This window comes from Myotis brandtii, unplaced genomic scaffold, assembly GCF_000412655.1.
Source record: "Myotis brandtii unplaced genomic scaffold, ASM41265v1 scaffold1501, whole genome shotgun sequence".
NCBI classification, from domain to species: Eukaryota; Metazoa; Chordata; class Mammalia; order Chiroptera; family Vespertilionidae; genus Myotis; species Myotis brandtii.
The window spans coordinates 6,349-20,611 of NW_005355417.1; the positions used below are offsets into that span (position 1 = coordinate 6,349).

Below are 14,263 nucleotides of genomic sequence, written 5' to 3' on the forward strand. Positions count from 1 at the left end.
TTATGGGTTAAAACAAAGCAGCAGGCATAAGCTTCGCAGGTACAACCTTGTGAATGAGGACTGTCTGGACTCCAACTTTTACTCAGCAACAATAATCAGGACTTTCCAACCTGATATAATATATTAAGTCATTAAACTGCAGGCTGCCGTAATGTTCACAGGAATTTATCGAGTGTTAATGTAATTCTTTCATCTAAGCAGAAAGATTGCATTGACTTTTGCAAGGGACTTTTACTTGATTGGATTGTAATCAGTTATGTCTTTTCACAGGCCTGCGTCCTCTTTTTTTTTAATTCAATTGTAATCTACTTGTTCCTCTGGTTGCTGCACTTTATCATTTCATTAATCAACCAACTCCTCTCAAAGTTGGTGGATGTGCAGGGAGAGCTCAGTTCTTAGCCAGGGACAGAGGGCAGCCCCCTCTGCTGGCCAGGCAGGTGCAGCATGGGCCTGGGGAAAGGAACTGGTCTTCCCTGTGCTCCACCCTCCAACCCCCCTGGAGTTACTGGGAGAAGGAGAAAGAAAGACCTCTTACAGGCACTACCTCAACCTCTAGTTCTCCAAAATGGTGTCTAGAGGGGATCCTCTAGAACAGTGGTTCTCAACTTTCCTAATGCCACGACCCTTTAATACAGTTCCTCATGTTGTGGTGACCCCCAACCATAAAATTATTTTCGTTGCTACTTCATAACTGTAATTTTGCTACTGTTATAAATCGTAATGTAAATATCTGATTGCAGGATGTATTTTCATTGTTACAAATTGAACATAATTAAATCATAGTCATTAATCGCAAAAACAATATGTAATTATATATGTGTTTTCCGATGGTCTTAGGCGACCCCTGTGAAAGGGTTGTTCAACCCCCCAACTGGTCGCAACCCACAGGTTGAGAACCGCTGCTCTAGAAGATGAAGTGGACTCTAAGAATTAAGCTGCGGGAGTTGCTGGCTTTGCTGGTTCCGCTCACATCCGTGTAGTTGCTCTTCCCATGCGCTTGGCCACACAAAGCCCGGAGTGGGCCCCGATGCTGGAACCCCCTGCAGGGATGTGCATCCCTCAGCCCCCGCTTCTCCACTTCCTTCCTGGACCTATCTGGGGGCATGATGCAGGACTCTTTACATCAGCACTATTGACATTTGGAGCAGATAATTCTTTGAGGTGGGGGCTGTCCCGTGCACTGTGGGCGGTTAGCAGCATTCCTGGCCTCTCCCCACCAGATGCCAGTAGGATCCCCGGTAATGACAATCAAAGATGCATCCAGACGTTTCCAAATGTCCCCAAGGGAGCAAAACCACTGATCTAAATGTTAAACCTCACCACCACCACCACCACCACTCACAATGCAAATATTGTGAGAGGCTGGTGCACACCCACACAGCTCCCAGCTGGTTCAACCGTATTCAGCAAATATTTGTTAAATACATACTCTATGACCATCACTGTTCTAGGAACATGGGATATAGCCAAGAACATACAGTATATCTAAAGAAATTTCTTTGCTCTCAATATCTTTCTTTACATTCATACCAGGGGTGGAGGTACGAACAGACAATAACTAGTTCATCAGTTTATTAGTTAATCAGGGTGTCCCAGAGTGACGTGTTAGAGTATATAGGAGTAGGTAAGGGGAGCCAGATTGCCAGAGTTTGAGGCAGGTTGCAGCTTTATTAAACAGGGCCAAGGAAAGCCTCCTGAGAAAATGGCAATTGAGCCCTGGCTGGTTTGGTTCAGTGGATAGACTGTTGGCCTGTGGACTGAAGGGTCCCAGGTTCGATTCTAGTCAAGGGCACATTCCCAGGTTGTGGGCTCGATCCCCTACTCTCATTGTTGATGTTTCTAACTCTCTCTCCCTTCACTTCCTCTCTGAAATCAATAAAAATATATTTTTTTAAAAAGAGAGAAAGAAAATGGCAGTTGAGCAGAGTCCCAGAAGAGGTGAAGAACAAGGAAAATATCTGGGGAGCCCAGCAGACAGAGTCCACGTCCCTGAGGGCGGAGCACGCCTGGTGTGGCATGCAGGGAGCAAGAGGGGGAGTAGAGGAGACATGAGGTCAGGTAAAGGGCCAAGTCAGATAGGTCTTGTAAGGTCATGTTTAAGCATGTTTAGGAGAGTGTTGGGCGGAATAGTGAGAATAGTGAGCTGATGCAGTTTGGGCTTCTAAAGGCCCACTCCTGCTACAAAGGAGAGAACAGACCCTGTGGGCCCAAGGGAAAAGTCAGGCAGTGAATTCAATGGCTATTTCATCAGTCCCAGCAAGAGATGCTGGTGGCTTGAACCAGGATGGTAACAGCAGAACTGGTGAAAAATGGTTGAATTCTGGGCATAGTTCAAATGTAAAATCCAAAAGGATGTCCTGCCCGATTAGATGATGAACTGAGAGAAAGAAAGGGTCAAGGTTGACTCCAAGCATTGAGCCTGAGCCGCTGGAAGGAGGAGCTGCTGTCACCTGATGGGGGAATGCTGTGGAGGAGCAGGTCGGGGCGCAATCAGGAGTTCAGTTGTTGGTGTGCTGGCTGTAGAGCGATGTCTGGTAGACAGCCCAGCGGGGGCTCTGGTAGACAACAGGAGATGGGCCACTGGAATTCAGGAGAGAGGTCTAGAGTGGAGACACCGATTTGGGAGAAATGAGCATAAAGTGGAGACAGGATGAGCAGTACAGATGGAGAAGACCAAGGACTGAGATCTGGGGACCCCCAACAGGAAAAAGGACATGAACCAGCAAGGAGGCTGAGGAGGAGGAGCCAGGGAGGTAGGAAGGAATTCAGGAGGGTGTGCAGTCCTGAAGGTCAGGTGAGGAAGCTGTATTATGAAGAAGGGATCAACTCCACCAAGTGCTGCTGCAGGGGCAGCAGGGGGTGAGCTGTAGTGACACAAAGGCCCTGGTCCAGTCCATAGCTCCCTCCTCCCTACTCCTGCAATCTCCAGCATCTGCATCCCCAAGCGCCAGAGCCCCCCATCCCCACCCCCTCCCCGCTGCCAGGCAAGGAGAGGAAGAAAGGGAGCAGGGTCCGAGGGGATGGACCGCCTTGGCACCACTGGTTCAGACTGGGCAGCCCCCGATCTACAGAGAAGGAGGCAGGTCCAGGGAGGTTCTGGCCTCAGCCAATGTGGCTCAGCTACTCTCCAGCCGAGCCTGTCAAGTAGCCAGCCTGCGCCCTGGGTTCTGTGCTCTGCTCTCCCAGGTGAGCCACATCTCCGTCCCAGCCCTGGGCTCAGGCCGGCTGCCCCTGGCATCTCCTGCCCTCCTTCCAGCAGTCCCTCGTCCCGCCCCAACCCCAGCCCTGGACAGCACTGCACATACATCGGAGACATGTCAGCTTTGTCCAGGAACCATTCCCAGCCTTCCACCCACACTAAATCACCTCTTAAAAATACCAAAATACTCCCATTGTTAAATCCAAAATGCCATAAAACAAATCGCATCTCGGCTCTTTAGCTGGAAATTTCTCTAGTGCTCACTGCCGGCACCCCTGCGTGCTTCGGCGTAAGGAGGGGCTAAAGATGAATGAGCGCATCCACCGGCTGGTTACACAGCAGCACTCGGTGGAAATCTGATGTTTTATTGGCCTTTTTTCTATTAAGTAAAAGAAAAGTCATTTCCTCTGAGGCCAGGTCGATGTTTGTGGCCGACAAGCAGGATGGCTCTTCTTGAAGCACTGGCCTCTTTACTCGGGGACCCAAAGATCCGAGTCACAGGGAGTCCCAGCACACCCGGGACCCTGATTCCTGAGCTCACACCAGGACATGTGTGGGCCCAGAAGTGAATCCAAAATAAGACAGCAGCCATTTATTCAGTCCCCGACATGTGCAAGACACCGTCTCTGCTACACACCACCTCCTGTGCCCGTTCCCCTTGCACGCGGGGGTCAGACGGAGGCCTGCCCACAGCTGGTCAGGGGTGTCCGACAGATCCCAGGGCCCACGGCCTCCTCGGCGGCAGATACAAGAGCTCTAGTTAGGGCTATGCCAGGGGAGTTCTGGAGGCAGGAAATAGGACGTGAGCTGGGAAGAATGAGTTGCCCAATATGGAGAAGTGACTTTCACAAGGATGAGCTGGGAATAAATCTGAGTCTAGCCTCCCACTGGTTTCTTCTCTTTCCACAAGGCAGCAGACCTGCAACTTCCTCCCCACTGCCCGGAAATGGAGTCCAGTTCCTTCTGGGATCGTCCCGAGGCCCCTGCATGATCTGACTTCCAGTTTCGTTCCCTCCACCCACCCCCCCTCAAACTCCCTCCATCTCACCACTCTTAGGACCTCTGTCATCTGCTCTTCAGAGTCCAGAGGACACTTCCGCCCCTGCTGAACCATCTCTCTGTCCTGAGATGGACTTATCTGAGCCAAAAAGACTCCGTCCCCAAATACCCCACTCACCTTCTGGGTTCGTGCTGCTCTCTCCCCCTGGAATGCCCTAACTTTCTCTCATTCTCTGTGTTTAAAAGTCTCTATCAGATACAGTATACAACATAGGGGATACAGTCAATAATGTCATAATAACTTTGTATGCTGACGGATGGTTACTAGACTTAACATAGTGCTCACTTCCTAAGATATATAAATGTCAATCACTATGTTGTATACCTGAAACTAACATAATGTACTTTAATGTCTTCTAAAAATCTCCCTATCCTTCAAGGCCCAAGTAAGTGCCACCTCCTGCAGGCAGTCCTCCCTGATCACCAGTCAGCAACAAAGGCTCCCTCTCCCTCCCCCACTCCCCATGCATTTTCTAACTAAGTTATCCTCGTGATCCTTCTCTAATATTGCCCAGAGTGACAGTTATCTGGGTATATTTTTGGTCCCTTCAACTCAACTCTAAGCTATTGGAGAGATAGACCCTATCTTTTTTTAAAATATATTTTTATTGATTTCAGAGAGGAAGGGAGAGGGAGAAAGAGATAGAAACATCAATGATGAGAGAGAATCATTGATCGGCTGCCCCCTGCACACCCCCTACTGGGCATTGAGACCACAACCAGGCATGTGCCCTTGACCGGAATCAAACCCGGGACCCTTTAGTCCACAGGCTGGTGCTCTATCCACTGAGCCAAACCGGCTAGGGCAGACCCTATCTGTAAACATAGATCTGTCTGCTGGGAAGTAGAGAAACTTGGACACAAACCTGAGCTGCTTTTTGTTTCTTCAGACAAACCGATTAATCCAGAAAGTCTGCATTGGAGAGAACAACGTGATAGAGGAAGAAATCCGCGTGAACAGAAGCGTGCACGAGTGGGCAGGAGGGGGCGGAGGAGGGGGCGGAGCCACCTACGTGTTTAAGGTGAGGTGGGCTGAGGCGGCTCCCAGGGGCAGTGACTTCTGCGTGTCATGGGGTTGCCTCGCGACAGCCCCAGGAACCAAATGCCACTTAGTGCCATTTAAGGATGAGGAAACCGAGGCATCAGGACATCGGGCTCCCTGTCTGTCCAAGAAAGGCAGGCTCTTCTCTCGCTGCTGTACCAGCCCGACTCAACCCCAGGCCTTGGCCATGCCTGCCTCAGCGCTCCAGAGGGTCCACCGTGCCCTCCTCTGTCCTAAGGTGGACGTTCCCTGCCAGGCGCCCCCCACAGGGACAGTGATGCTGAGTGCTTGCTCGGGAGGTTGTGGGGGTCAGAGCCAGAGACCCCAGGGAGTGAGAGGAAGGAGAGAGCAAAGAGACCTCCTGCCACCAGCACCCAACCTCTGTGGCTCCTCTGTGAGCTTCAGGAAAGGGGCTGCATGAGCAGCATCTGAGCTTGAGCCCCCGGGTTGCTGTAACCTGAGTTCAGAGCCCTCAGCCCACCGAGGTGTCAGCCGCTGCCAGGCACACACTCAGACACGTTAAACCAGGGCTCTGGCTCTCAGAGGGAAGCCCAGCCCCGTTTGTCAATCTCTCAATGTCTCTCCGGCCAGATGAAGGACGGCGTGCCAGTGCCCCTGATCATTGCGGCTGGCGGAGGTGGCAGGGCCTACGGGGCCAAGACGGACACGTTCCACCCCGAGAGGCTGGAGAATAACTCCTCGGTTCTAGGGCTCAACGGCTACTCCGGAGCCGCAGGTAAAGCAGTCAAGCCCGGCCTCGCCCAGAACGTCTTCCCGGGGCCATCACACACCTGTGGCATCTTAGTCACTGATACTTGAGAGGCTGGGAGCTCTGACATGGGTACCAGCCTCCAGGGAGGAAGGGCAGGCGGCATCTTTAGGCCCCAGAGACCAACTTGCTGATGCGCCGTTTGGACTTGTGGAAGGTCACTGAGAAAACGAGACGGGCACCAGCATTCAGACCGCCAGCCCAGCCCTCCCTGGGTTTTACCAAATGCAACTGGAGGTGAGCAGAGGCAAGGAATCTGGGGCGGAGTCCAACCCTCCAGACCCCCGTGGTTCCTACCTCGCCGGCCTGGGCTGCCAGCTCACACAGCTCCTCACTGGGAAAGCTCTTGCTGGAATCTTCGTGGCCGGGCTCTGTGCTAGTGAGAGCAGCCACACAAACAGGACAGGCGCTGAAGGCGATGTGGGTTCTCTGATTCTCGGAAATCAGCCATCTCTAAAGAGAAAATGCAATTCCTTTTTGTATTTTCTCCACAATCGGAGTGAAGGAGGGTTCGGGGAGGCATTTAAAATTTGAGATTAATTCAAGCAAATACTCAAACTTTCTCTTCAATCAAGAGATGACTAGGGCTAGAAGAAAGTAGAAATAGTTATCCGGTCCACAGTAAGGAGTTGCCCCCAGCACTCTTTACAGCGCCCGGGACACCTGTGCAGGTTTAATAAGTTACAAAGCACTTCCGCAGCTATTATACATGTGCTTTTCAAAACATATCCTAGGGTTTTCCAGAAAGATATTATTATTCCCATTTTATAAGAGTCAGCGAGCTCATAGAAAGTTAGTGGACTTTTTTTTCTCTTTCATACTCAATCCGTTTTTTTAAAAAAACATTGTTGTTGATGTATTTTTATGTGCATGATTTTCTTTTCCACATATTTGCTCAAAGGCTACAAGATAGAGTGAGGTGTCAGACACCACCTCAGCTGGGGGCTGCGTAGGGCGCAGGGTAGGCGGGTGGAGGCAGCGGAGGTGGCAGGCATGGAACCAGGCCCAGTGCGTCCTAATGTATTCACTACGCTCAGGGCTCGCTCTGCGTGGCCAGCTGCCAGAACTCGCCCAGGTCCGGCACGGAGCAGGGCTTTCCCTCCACCAGCTGACATCAGCGCCCGCTCTGGCTGGAGAAGAGGCCAGCCACTTGAAACCTAAGCACCTGTAGCTTCCAGAGGTGACAGAAGGTCCCCACGACTTGCCTGGGGGCTTTGATTGCCTCTGTGTGAACTCATTCTAGACCCAGGCTTGTTCCTGACCTGGGTCTCATTGTCTGAAACCTGTCTCCCTCTTTGTAGCATAATAGCCATCTCTATCCACAGCTCCCCTGCTGCCCCCTCTGGGTCCAAAAGGACCTCCCAGGCCAGCTAGCCCTTACAGACCCAGCAGACCTGGCACCGCTGTCTCCCCAGGTCCCACCACCCATCATCTGCCGGAGCAGAGAGGGCTCTGGGCGCTTTGGGAGTAGACTGCCTGTGGAACTGTCACACGAGCCAATATTGGGGGAAAGAGGCCCTGGACTCTCAGGAGCCAGCAGGAGCCTCAGTGCGGTCAGCCTTGGCCTCAAGACAGAGTGCACTCTGCCTGCGCTCTGCAAACAGCACTTCCTCCACAAGCGCTCACTGCAGCCCAGGCATGGTCACTCCCCTACCCCCACCTGCTCTGCCCCTGACCTTGGAGCAGCTCCTCAGAAGCAGGCAGGCACGACACTGCCTGAGCTCAGAGTGGGAGGCCTCTGCACGCGTGTGCTCTGCCTCCAATGCCCCATGAGCCCTACACGTGGTGCTTCATGAAGCGTTTCACACTCACCGCCTCCTTCGATCCAGACATCAACCCGCTGAGGCCGTCTTGTTATCCCAAGACATTAAGGCTCAGGATGGGGAAGCTCTTGCCCAGTCAACAGCACAGCCCACTGGGTTATCCGTGCCTGGTCCAGGCTCCGACAAGGAGCTCTGCAGCCACCTTGGCAGGGTTTTGATAGCCGGCTGCCCAGGGAGGTGGGTCCTGGTTCTTACTGAGATGGGAAGCAGCCAATGACATGAAGGCCCAACACTTCGCGCTGGTGCTTACGGAGAGAAGGCCCAAGAACACGCCGAGTGTCATGCTGCCGGCCCCCGCCTGCCCCTTCCCCAGCCGAGCACTCTCAGGGCTTTGAGCCCGAGGCCTGGGGGAAGCAGAGGTATCAGGCGTGCACCCATCAGGACGTCCAGCTGTGGCCCAAGCAGGTCTCTCCAGGACAGAGGCCTTGGCCAGGCCCAACCTCACGGGTTCTCTGTCTTCCCGCAGGTGGTGGAGGTGGCTGGAATGATAACACTTCCTTGCTCTGGTCTGGAAAATCTTTGCTGGAGGGTGCCACCGGAGGACAGTCCTGCCCCCAGGCCATGAAGAAGTGGGGGTGGGAGACCAGAGGGGGTTTCGGAGGGGGTGGAGGGGGGTGCTCCTCAGGTGGAGGAGGCGGAGGATATATAGGTAAAGATGATTTGTGTTCAAGGTGTCACCCCCTCCCTCTTAGTCCTAGGCACCTCACCTCTCCCAGCCCTCGCCTGCCCTCCCCTGGCCGCCCAAGTGTGGACTGTGATGTGACCGTGCACGCCTGCCTCAGCCCGGGCACCAGCCAGAGGCAGGGTGTTGGCTTGCGAGCCAGCATCCTGCCTCAGGGCTTCCATAGCGACCGCATCAAGATCCCGTGTGGTTCTTGATCACCCCCAAAGCCGATGACAAAGAGGCTTTGGCTTCCCAGACTGTTCTCAGAGCCACCCTAGGGATGTGCTGGCTTGAGAACCTCAGAGGCCAGACTTCTGAACCCCATGCCTCCCTTTGGATGGCCTGGCCCCTGTCTTTGCAAGCCAGCTCCCTAGGGGCCTGGCTTGTGGCTTCTGGCCTCAAGGACGCCTCACTTTCCCTTTCCTGCCCCAGCCCACCAGCTCCAGAGTGGCCCACTCTCCATGCCGATGGGCGCTTCTCACGGGGGCAACGGCGGGCAGCCCCAGCCCGGCCGGCCCAGCCCAGCCCTTGGGCAAGCAGCTGGCCACTGGCCCAGCTCTCCTCTGGGCTAGCGCAGAGCAGAAGAGCCTTCTGAAGCTGAGAGGCTGGGAAATGGTGTCTCCTCCATCCCCACAGATTAGGACGCAATGCATGCACACACCGCGATGTTCTGTCTGTGTTTTGCTTTGATGTTTGCCTTAACCAGATGCTCTTTTCTAAGCCATGGCTGGGTGGGAGAGCCCGCGGGGGGAGCCCAGAGAAAAGCCAGCCCCAGCTGAATGGAGGGACAGGAGCCTACAGGCACAGGGGCCCTTCCCCCACGTCCCTACCTTGACCCCAGGGGACTGGAGAGCAACTTCTCAGTGCCACTGCCTGGCCAGTCCCGGAGGAGGCCTAGGGCTGACCCAGCCTGGGAGACTAGAACTTGGCCGGCTCTTGTTCACGTGCACTGCTTCCTGCGGCCCGTGGAGTGGGGACGCCCGGTGGGAGCGGGCCTGGACCTGGAGGGGAAGGTGGCCCACACCCAGCATCTACTGAGCCCAGGGCAGCCCTGTGCCTGAGCCTCCCTTCCCTCCCACCACCCGCCCTCCAGCCCCCTGCCCCAACCCCCTGCATGACCCGCTTATGCGCATGTGTGTTGAGATTGGGCACCCACCTCTCTGCGTTAAACTTCTCTGGTTTGCCCCAGGCGGCAACGCAGCCTCAGACAATGACCCTGAGATGGACGGAGAGGATGGGGTATCCTTCATCAGTCCCCTGGGAATCCTGTACACCCCGGCTTTAAAAGGTACCCCCTCTGCCAGGTGCAGAACCAACTTCGTTAGGCCAGTTCTCCCACCCAGCTGAACCCCGGGCTGCTGGCAGGAGCCCAGGATACAAAGGCGTGACTATGGGTCTCATCCCACCAAGTGCCCTGGAGTCGGGAGTGTGGTCTCATGTGGGCACAGAGGCGGAAGCCTGACGACCAGGCAGGCCAGTCCTAGGAAAGGAAACAGCATTAGGGCTGTCCCCGGCCCAGCCAACTTAGGGATGTGCTGGCTTGAGAACCTCAGAGGCCAGACTAAAAGGAAACAGCATTAGGGCTGTCCCTAGCCCAGCCAACTTGAGGAGCAGGTGTGTGGGCCCCCCACCCCCACCCCGGCCTGCATAAATACATCCAAACAGCCTCTGCGCCCCCCTCGCCAGAGGCGTTGAGGAGCAGGTGTGTGGGCCCCCACCCCCACCCCGGCCTACATAAAACATCCAAACAGCCTCTGCGCCCCCCTCGCCAGAGGCGCCGGGCCCTTCCCACACAGAGCAGCGCTCCAGGGGCAGTGCCCTAGGGACAGGGACCGAGAGCCCACACTGGGCTGGGAAGGGTGCAGGCGGCACAGGTCCGCCCAGCTAGCCGCCCTCCTTGCCCACAGTGATGGAAGGCCACGGGGAGGTGAATATTAAGCACTACCTCAACTGCAGCCACTGCGAGGGCGACGAGTGCCACCTGGACCCCGAGAGCCACCAGGTCATCTGCTTCTGCGACCACGGCACCGTGCTGGCTGAGGACGGGGTCTCTTGCGTTGGTAAGGGGCTGGGCTGGGGCCCAGAGAGTGAGCCACAGCTGGTCTCCCTGGTTCAGGGACACCTGGGACCCAGTTTCGTTAACTTCCTGACCCCCCTCCTTGGTCTGCCCCAGCGTGAGTGCTCTGACAGCTAGGCAGAGACCTGAGTGTGAAGGATGGGTCATGGCTCACGAAGGAGTCTGAGTCACCTATTGCCACCCCTAACCCAGGGCGTGAACCCCCACATCCGCACCGGAGCCAACCGTCTCCGCTAGAACAGGGACCTGCGCTCCAAGGCTCGCCCTTCCTCCAGGGCCAGACCCGCTCTGCAGCGCCCACCCCTCGGTCTCCCCAGCCTTTCCAGTGTGTCCCCTGCAAGTCTCCTCCAGATTGAATGACCCTGGTTCAGTCCATCCGCACAGGACACCGTCGTCTCCTCCCCTCCTGTGTCCCACGTCTGCCGCTGTTCCAGTTGTCACGTCCCTTTTGAGATGCAGCGTCGGGACCAGGCAGGACCTCAGTGTGGTCTGTGCCGGTGCGGCGCTGGGACACCCCCTCCTGGGCTCTGGGCCGCGCTCTCGGCCACAGGAGGTGATTCCGAGGGTGCACCCTGTTGTTGGGTCATCCTGAGGTCACTGTCATCCAAGGCCTGGAACTCTCCTGTGAGCCATTGCCGGCTCACCTTGTAGCCTCACCCGCCATCGGACAGTCCGTATCTTGGATTAATGTCTATTTAGACTTGTTACATGTTCCCTCCACCCCAAAGCGGCTGCTGACGGCTGTGAAGCCGGGCGAACCTGCCTCTGGCCCCTGGTCCTCTGAAAAGGAAGGTGGGCCTGTCTCCAGGGCTGAGAGGAGCAGGCGGCTGTGGTCCTGGCCGGGGTGGGCATTTCTGACAGGGCTGCTCACAGGAGCGTCAGCGTGGTCACCGGTGTCTCCTGGGGACTGTCTTCCAGTGTCGCCCACCCCCGAGCCCCGCCTGCCACTCTCACTCATCCTCTCCGTCGTGACCTCTGCCCTCGTGGCCGCCCTCGTCCTGGCGTTCTCCGGCATCATGATCGGTGAGTGTGCCACAGCCCTGGCTGCCTAGGGGAGGCAGGGAAGGGAGGACAGAGCAGCGTCTCGGGCTCTGCACGGCCCCCGAGTGACACTCTGGGTTGTGACCAGGCAGACCGGGCCCCGCACAGCTGTGGTTCCCTAGGAGCCCTGGTTCTGAACCTCAGCCCCGACTCCTGGCTGCTCTCGGGGAGGCGGGTGGGGGACTCTGCAGGTGGGTCCCCAGCTCAAGTGCAGCCCCGTCCTCACCGCCCCCCCCCCAACTTCACCTCCAGCTCCCATCCCAGCAGGCACTGCCCCTAGTGGCTCACGCCCCTGCACCGCCTCCAGCCCCCTTCCCGCCACAGGCGGAGAATGCAGAGTTGGTTTGTGAGTTTCCTGTTAGGCCTGGAGCCAGGTGAGATGATGGGCAGGTCGCAGAGGGCTCTGCATGGTGCTGCAAGGCTCCTCCTGCTGGAAATGCCCAGGACAGGCGGGCAGGGACAGGAAGGTGGCAAGGGAAAGGCTCAGCTCTGAATCCCAAGTCACCCTATGATCACGGCTGCACAGTTCATGGTGCAGGGAACTGAGAGCTGGTTCACTTGCAGGCCATAGGGGCAGAGCTGGGCTTAGAGGCAGACTCCACCTGTGGGTCACAGTTGCGGGCTCCCTCCCCTGGAGTTAGCCTACAGAACGTTCTCGCTATGTATAACAGAGATAATGCCTTTGCATGGTAGAGCTCTTTAGAATTTTTCAAAACCATTTAATATTGGTGAATTTGTTTCATTAAGACAACCCTAGGCGGTGGGGTGTGGGACAGGGCAGCGGTTACTTTCCCTGCTTACAGAGGAGATTGGGGTCCAAAGAGGTCACATGACCTAGTCAGTGGCACTGGGCTTGTAAGTAGCAAAGGTGAAATTAGAACTCGGGTCCTCAGGCACCAGCATAGACGCCAGTTTAGAGGCCTATTTGCTCTGGCAGTTCCACTCCCAGAAGCTTAGTGACAGTGAGCCCGGCTGCTCTCAAATCCATACCATGTTTGCACCACCCGGAGACTGGGCACAGCGAGACACTGAGGCGGCCTCTTCCTGAGGGACACGGCTCCTCTGAGGGCCCCTGTGACTCCAGAACGTCCCCAGTGCTTTGCTGGAACGTCTTTACACTGCATGGCCATCGAGGGCTGTTCCTCAACCTCCCTCACTCTCCTGCACGCGGGGCCAGACTTTCAGCACAACTTGGTGGTTCCCCAGCCTTCCCGGGCCCCCTCTCAGCCATTTGCCCTATGAAATTCTGAATGTTTAATCCTGTCTTGGGTCTGCTTCTCAGGGGACCCAACTAATGTATCTCTGCCCCTATATGATACAGCAAAATCTTTTATTTATATGACATTAAGCTTTACATTAACTTTAAATAATGTTGATTAAAAGTACACTTTCTATAATCATTTTGTTAGTATTACTAAGTGTGATGGAAAGGTTTAGATCTCAGAGGAGGAGATGGTGGTCCAGGAAGGCTTCCTGGAGGAGGTGGCCAGTGATGTGCGGGGCCAGACTTTCAGCACAACCTGGTGGTTCCCCAGCCTTCCCGGGCCCCTCCCCATTTCCTCTCAGCCATTTGCCCTGTGAAACTCTGCATGTTTAATCCTGTCTTGGGTCTGCTTCTCAGGGGACCCAAACTAATGTCTCTCTGCCCCTGTATGATACAGCAAAGTCTTTTATTTATATGACATTAAGCTTTACATTAACTTTAAATAATGTCGATTAAAAGTACACTTTCACTTGTTAGTATTACTAAGTGTGATGGAAAGATTTAGATCACAGAGGAGGAGATGGCGGTCCAGGAAGGCTTCCTGGAGGAGGTGGCCAGTGATGGGCTTCCAGTGCTGGGCTGCCTGGTCCAGGCCACTTCCATCTGTCTGCAGTGTACCGCCGGAAGCACCAGGAGCTGCAAGCCATGCAGATGGAACTGCAGAGCCCCGAGTACAAGCTGAGCAAGCTCCGCACCTCAACCATCATGACCGACTACAACCCCAACTACTGCTTTGCCGGCAAGACCTCGTCCATCAGTGACCTGAAGGAGGTGCCACGGAAAAACATCACCCTCATTCGGTGAGTGCCCCGGCCATTCTTCAGGGAAAGGGGGTGTTCTAGGGGTTGGCTGCCACCCAACACAGGTTCCTCTAGCCACAGGAGGCCAACAGAAGTGAAAGTTTCTTTTAATCGAAACTCCTAGGGCACCCCTAACCCTCCCAGAGGGAGAAGGTTTAATGTTCAGGGCCATTTGAGGGGCATTAAATCACTCAACACCCTGTATGTTCATGGGGTTTGTACAATGAGAGGAAGACTACATGGGAGGGACCAGGACTCTCAAAACCCACACAAGTGCCCTCCCTGAGCCTTCCTGGCCCCTTTCTCCCCTGATGGAGCCGAGTGGCCTCCTCTGAGCTCCCAGACACCCTGTGCATGTCACTCACTAAGCACCACACAGAAGTGTCTGTCAACCATTTGTCCCTCCCTCCCTCCCCCAGAGTGCAAACCTTCAGGGCAAGGGCTGGGTCTCAGTCACCTCTGTGTCCTTGGCAAATGTCAGACTCAAGTCTTCACTGAAGGACTGTCCACCACTGCCATGTCTCC

General features: G+C 55.3%; 1 protein-coding gene across 1 annotated transcript in view; it reads left to right on the forward strand.

The window, feature by feature from the left end:
* Nucleotides 1-14,263, forward strand: part of LOC102263072 (ALK tyrosine kinase receptor-like) — a 37,215-nt gene that overhangs the window by 1,667 nt on the left and 21,285 nt on the right. The window contains 7 exon segments of the mRNA XM_014535771.1: nucleotides 5,149-5,280; nucleotides 5,892-6,036; nucleotides 8,359-8,541; nucleotides 9,746-9,844; nucleotides 10,464-10,616; nucleotides 11,552-11,656; nucleotides 13,552-13,773. Of these exon segments, the coding sequence (XP_014391257.1) occupies nucleotides 5,149-5,280; nucleotides 5,892-6,036; nucleotides 8,359-8,541; nucleotides 9,746-9,844; nucleotides 10,464-10,616; nucleotides 11,552-11,656; nucleotides 13,552-13,773 (1,039 nt within the window).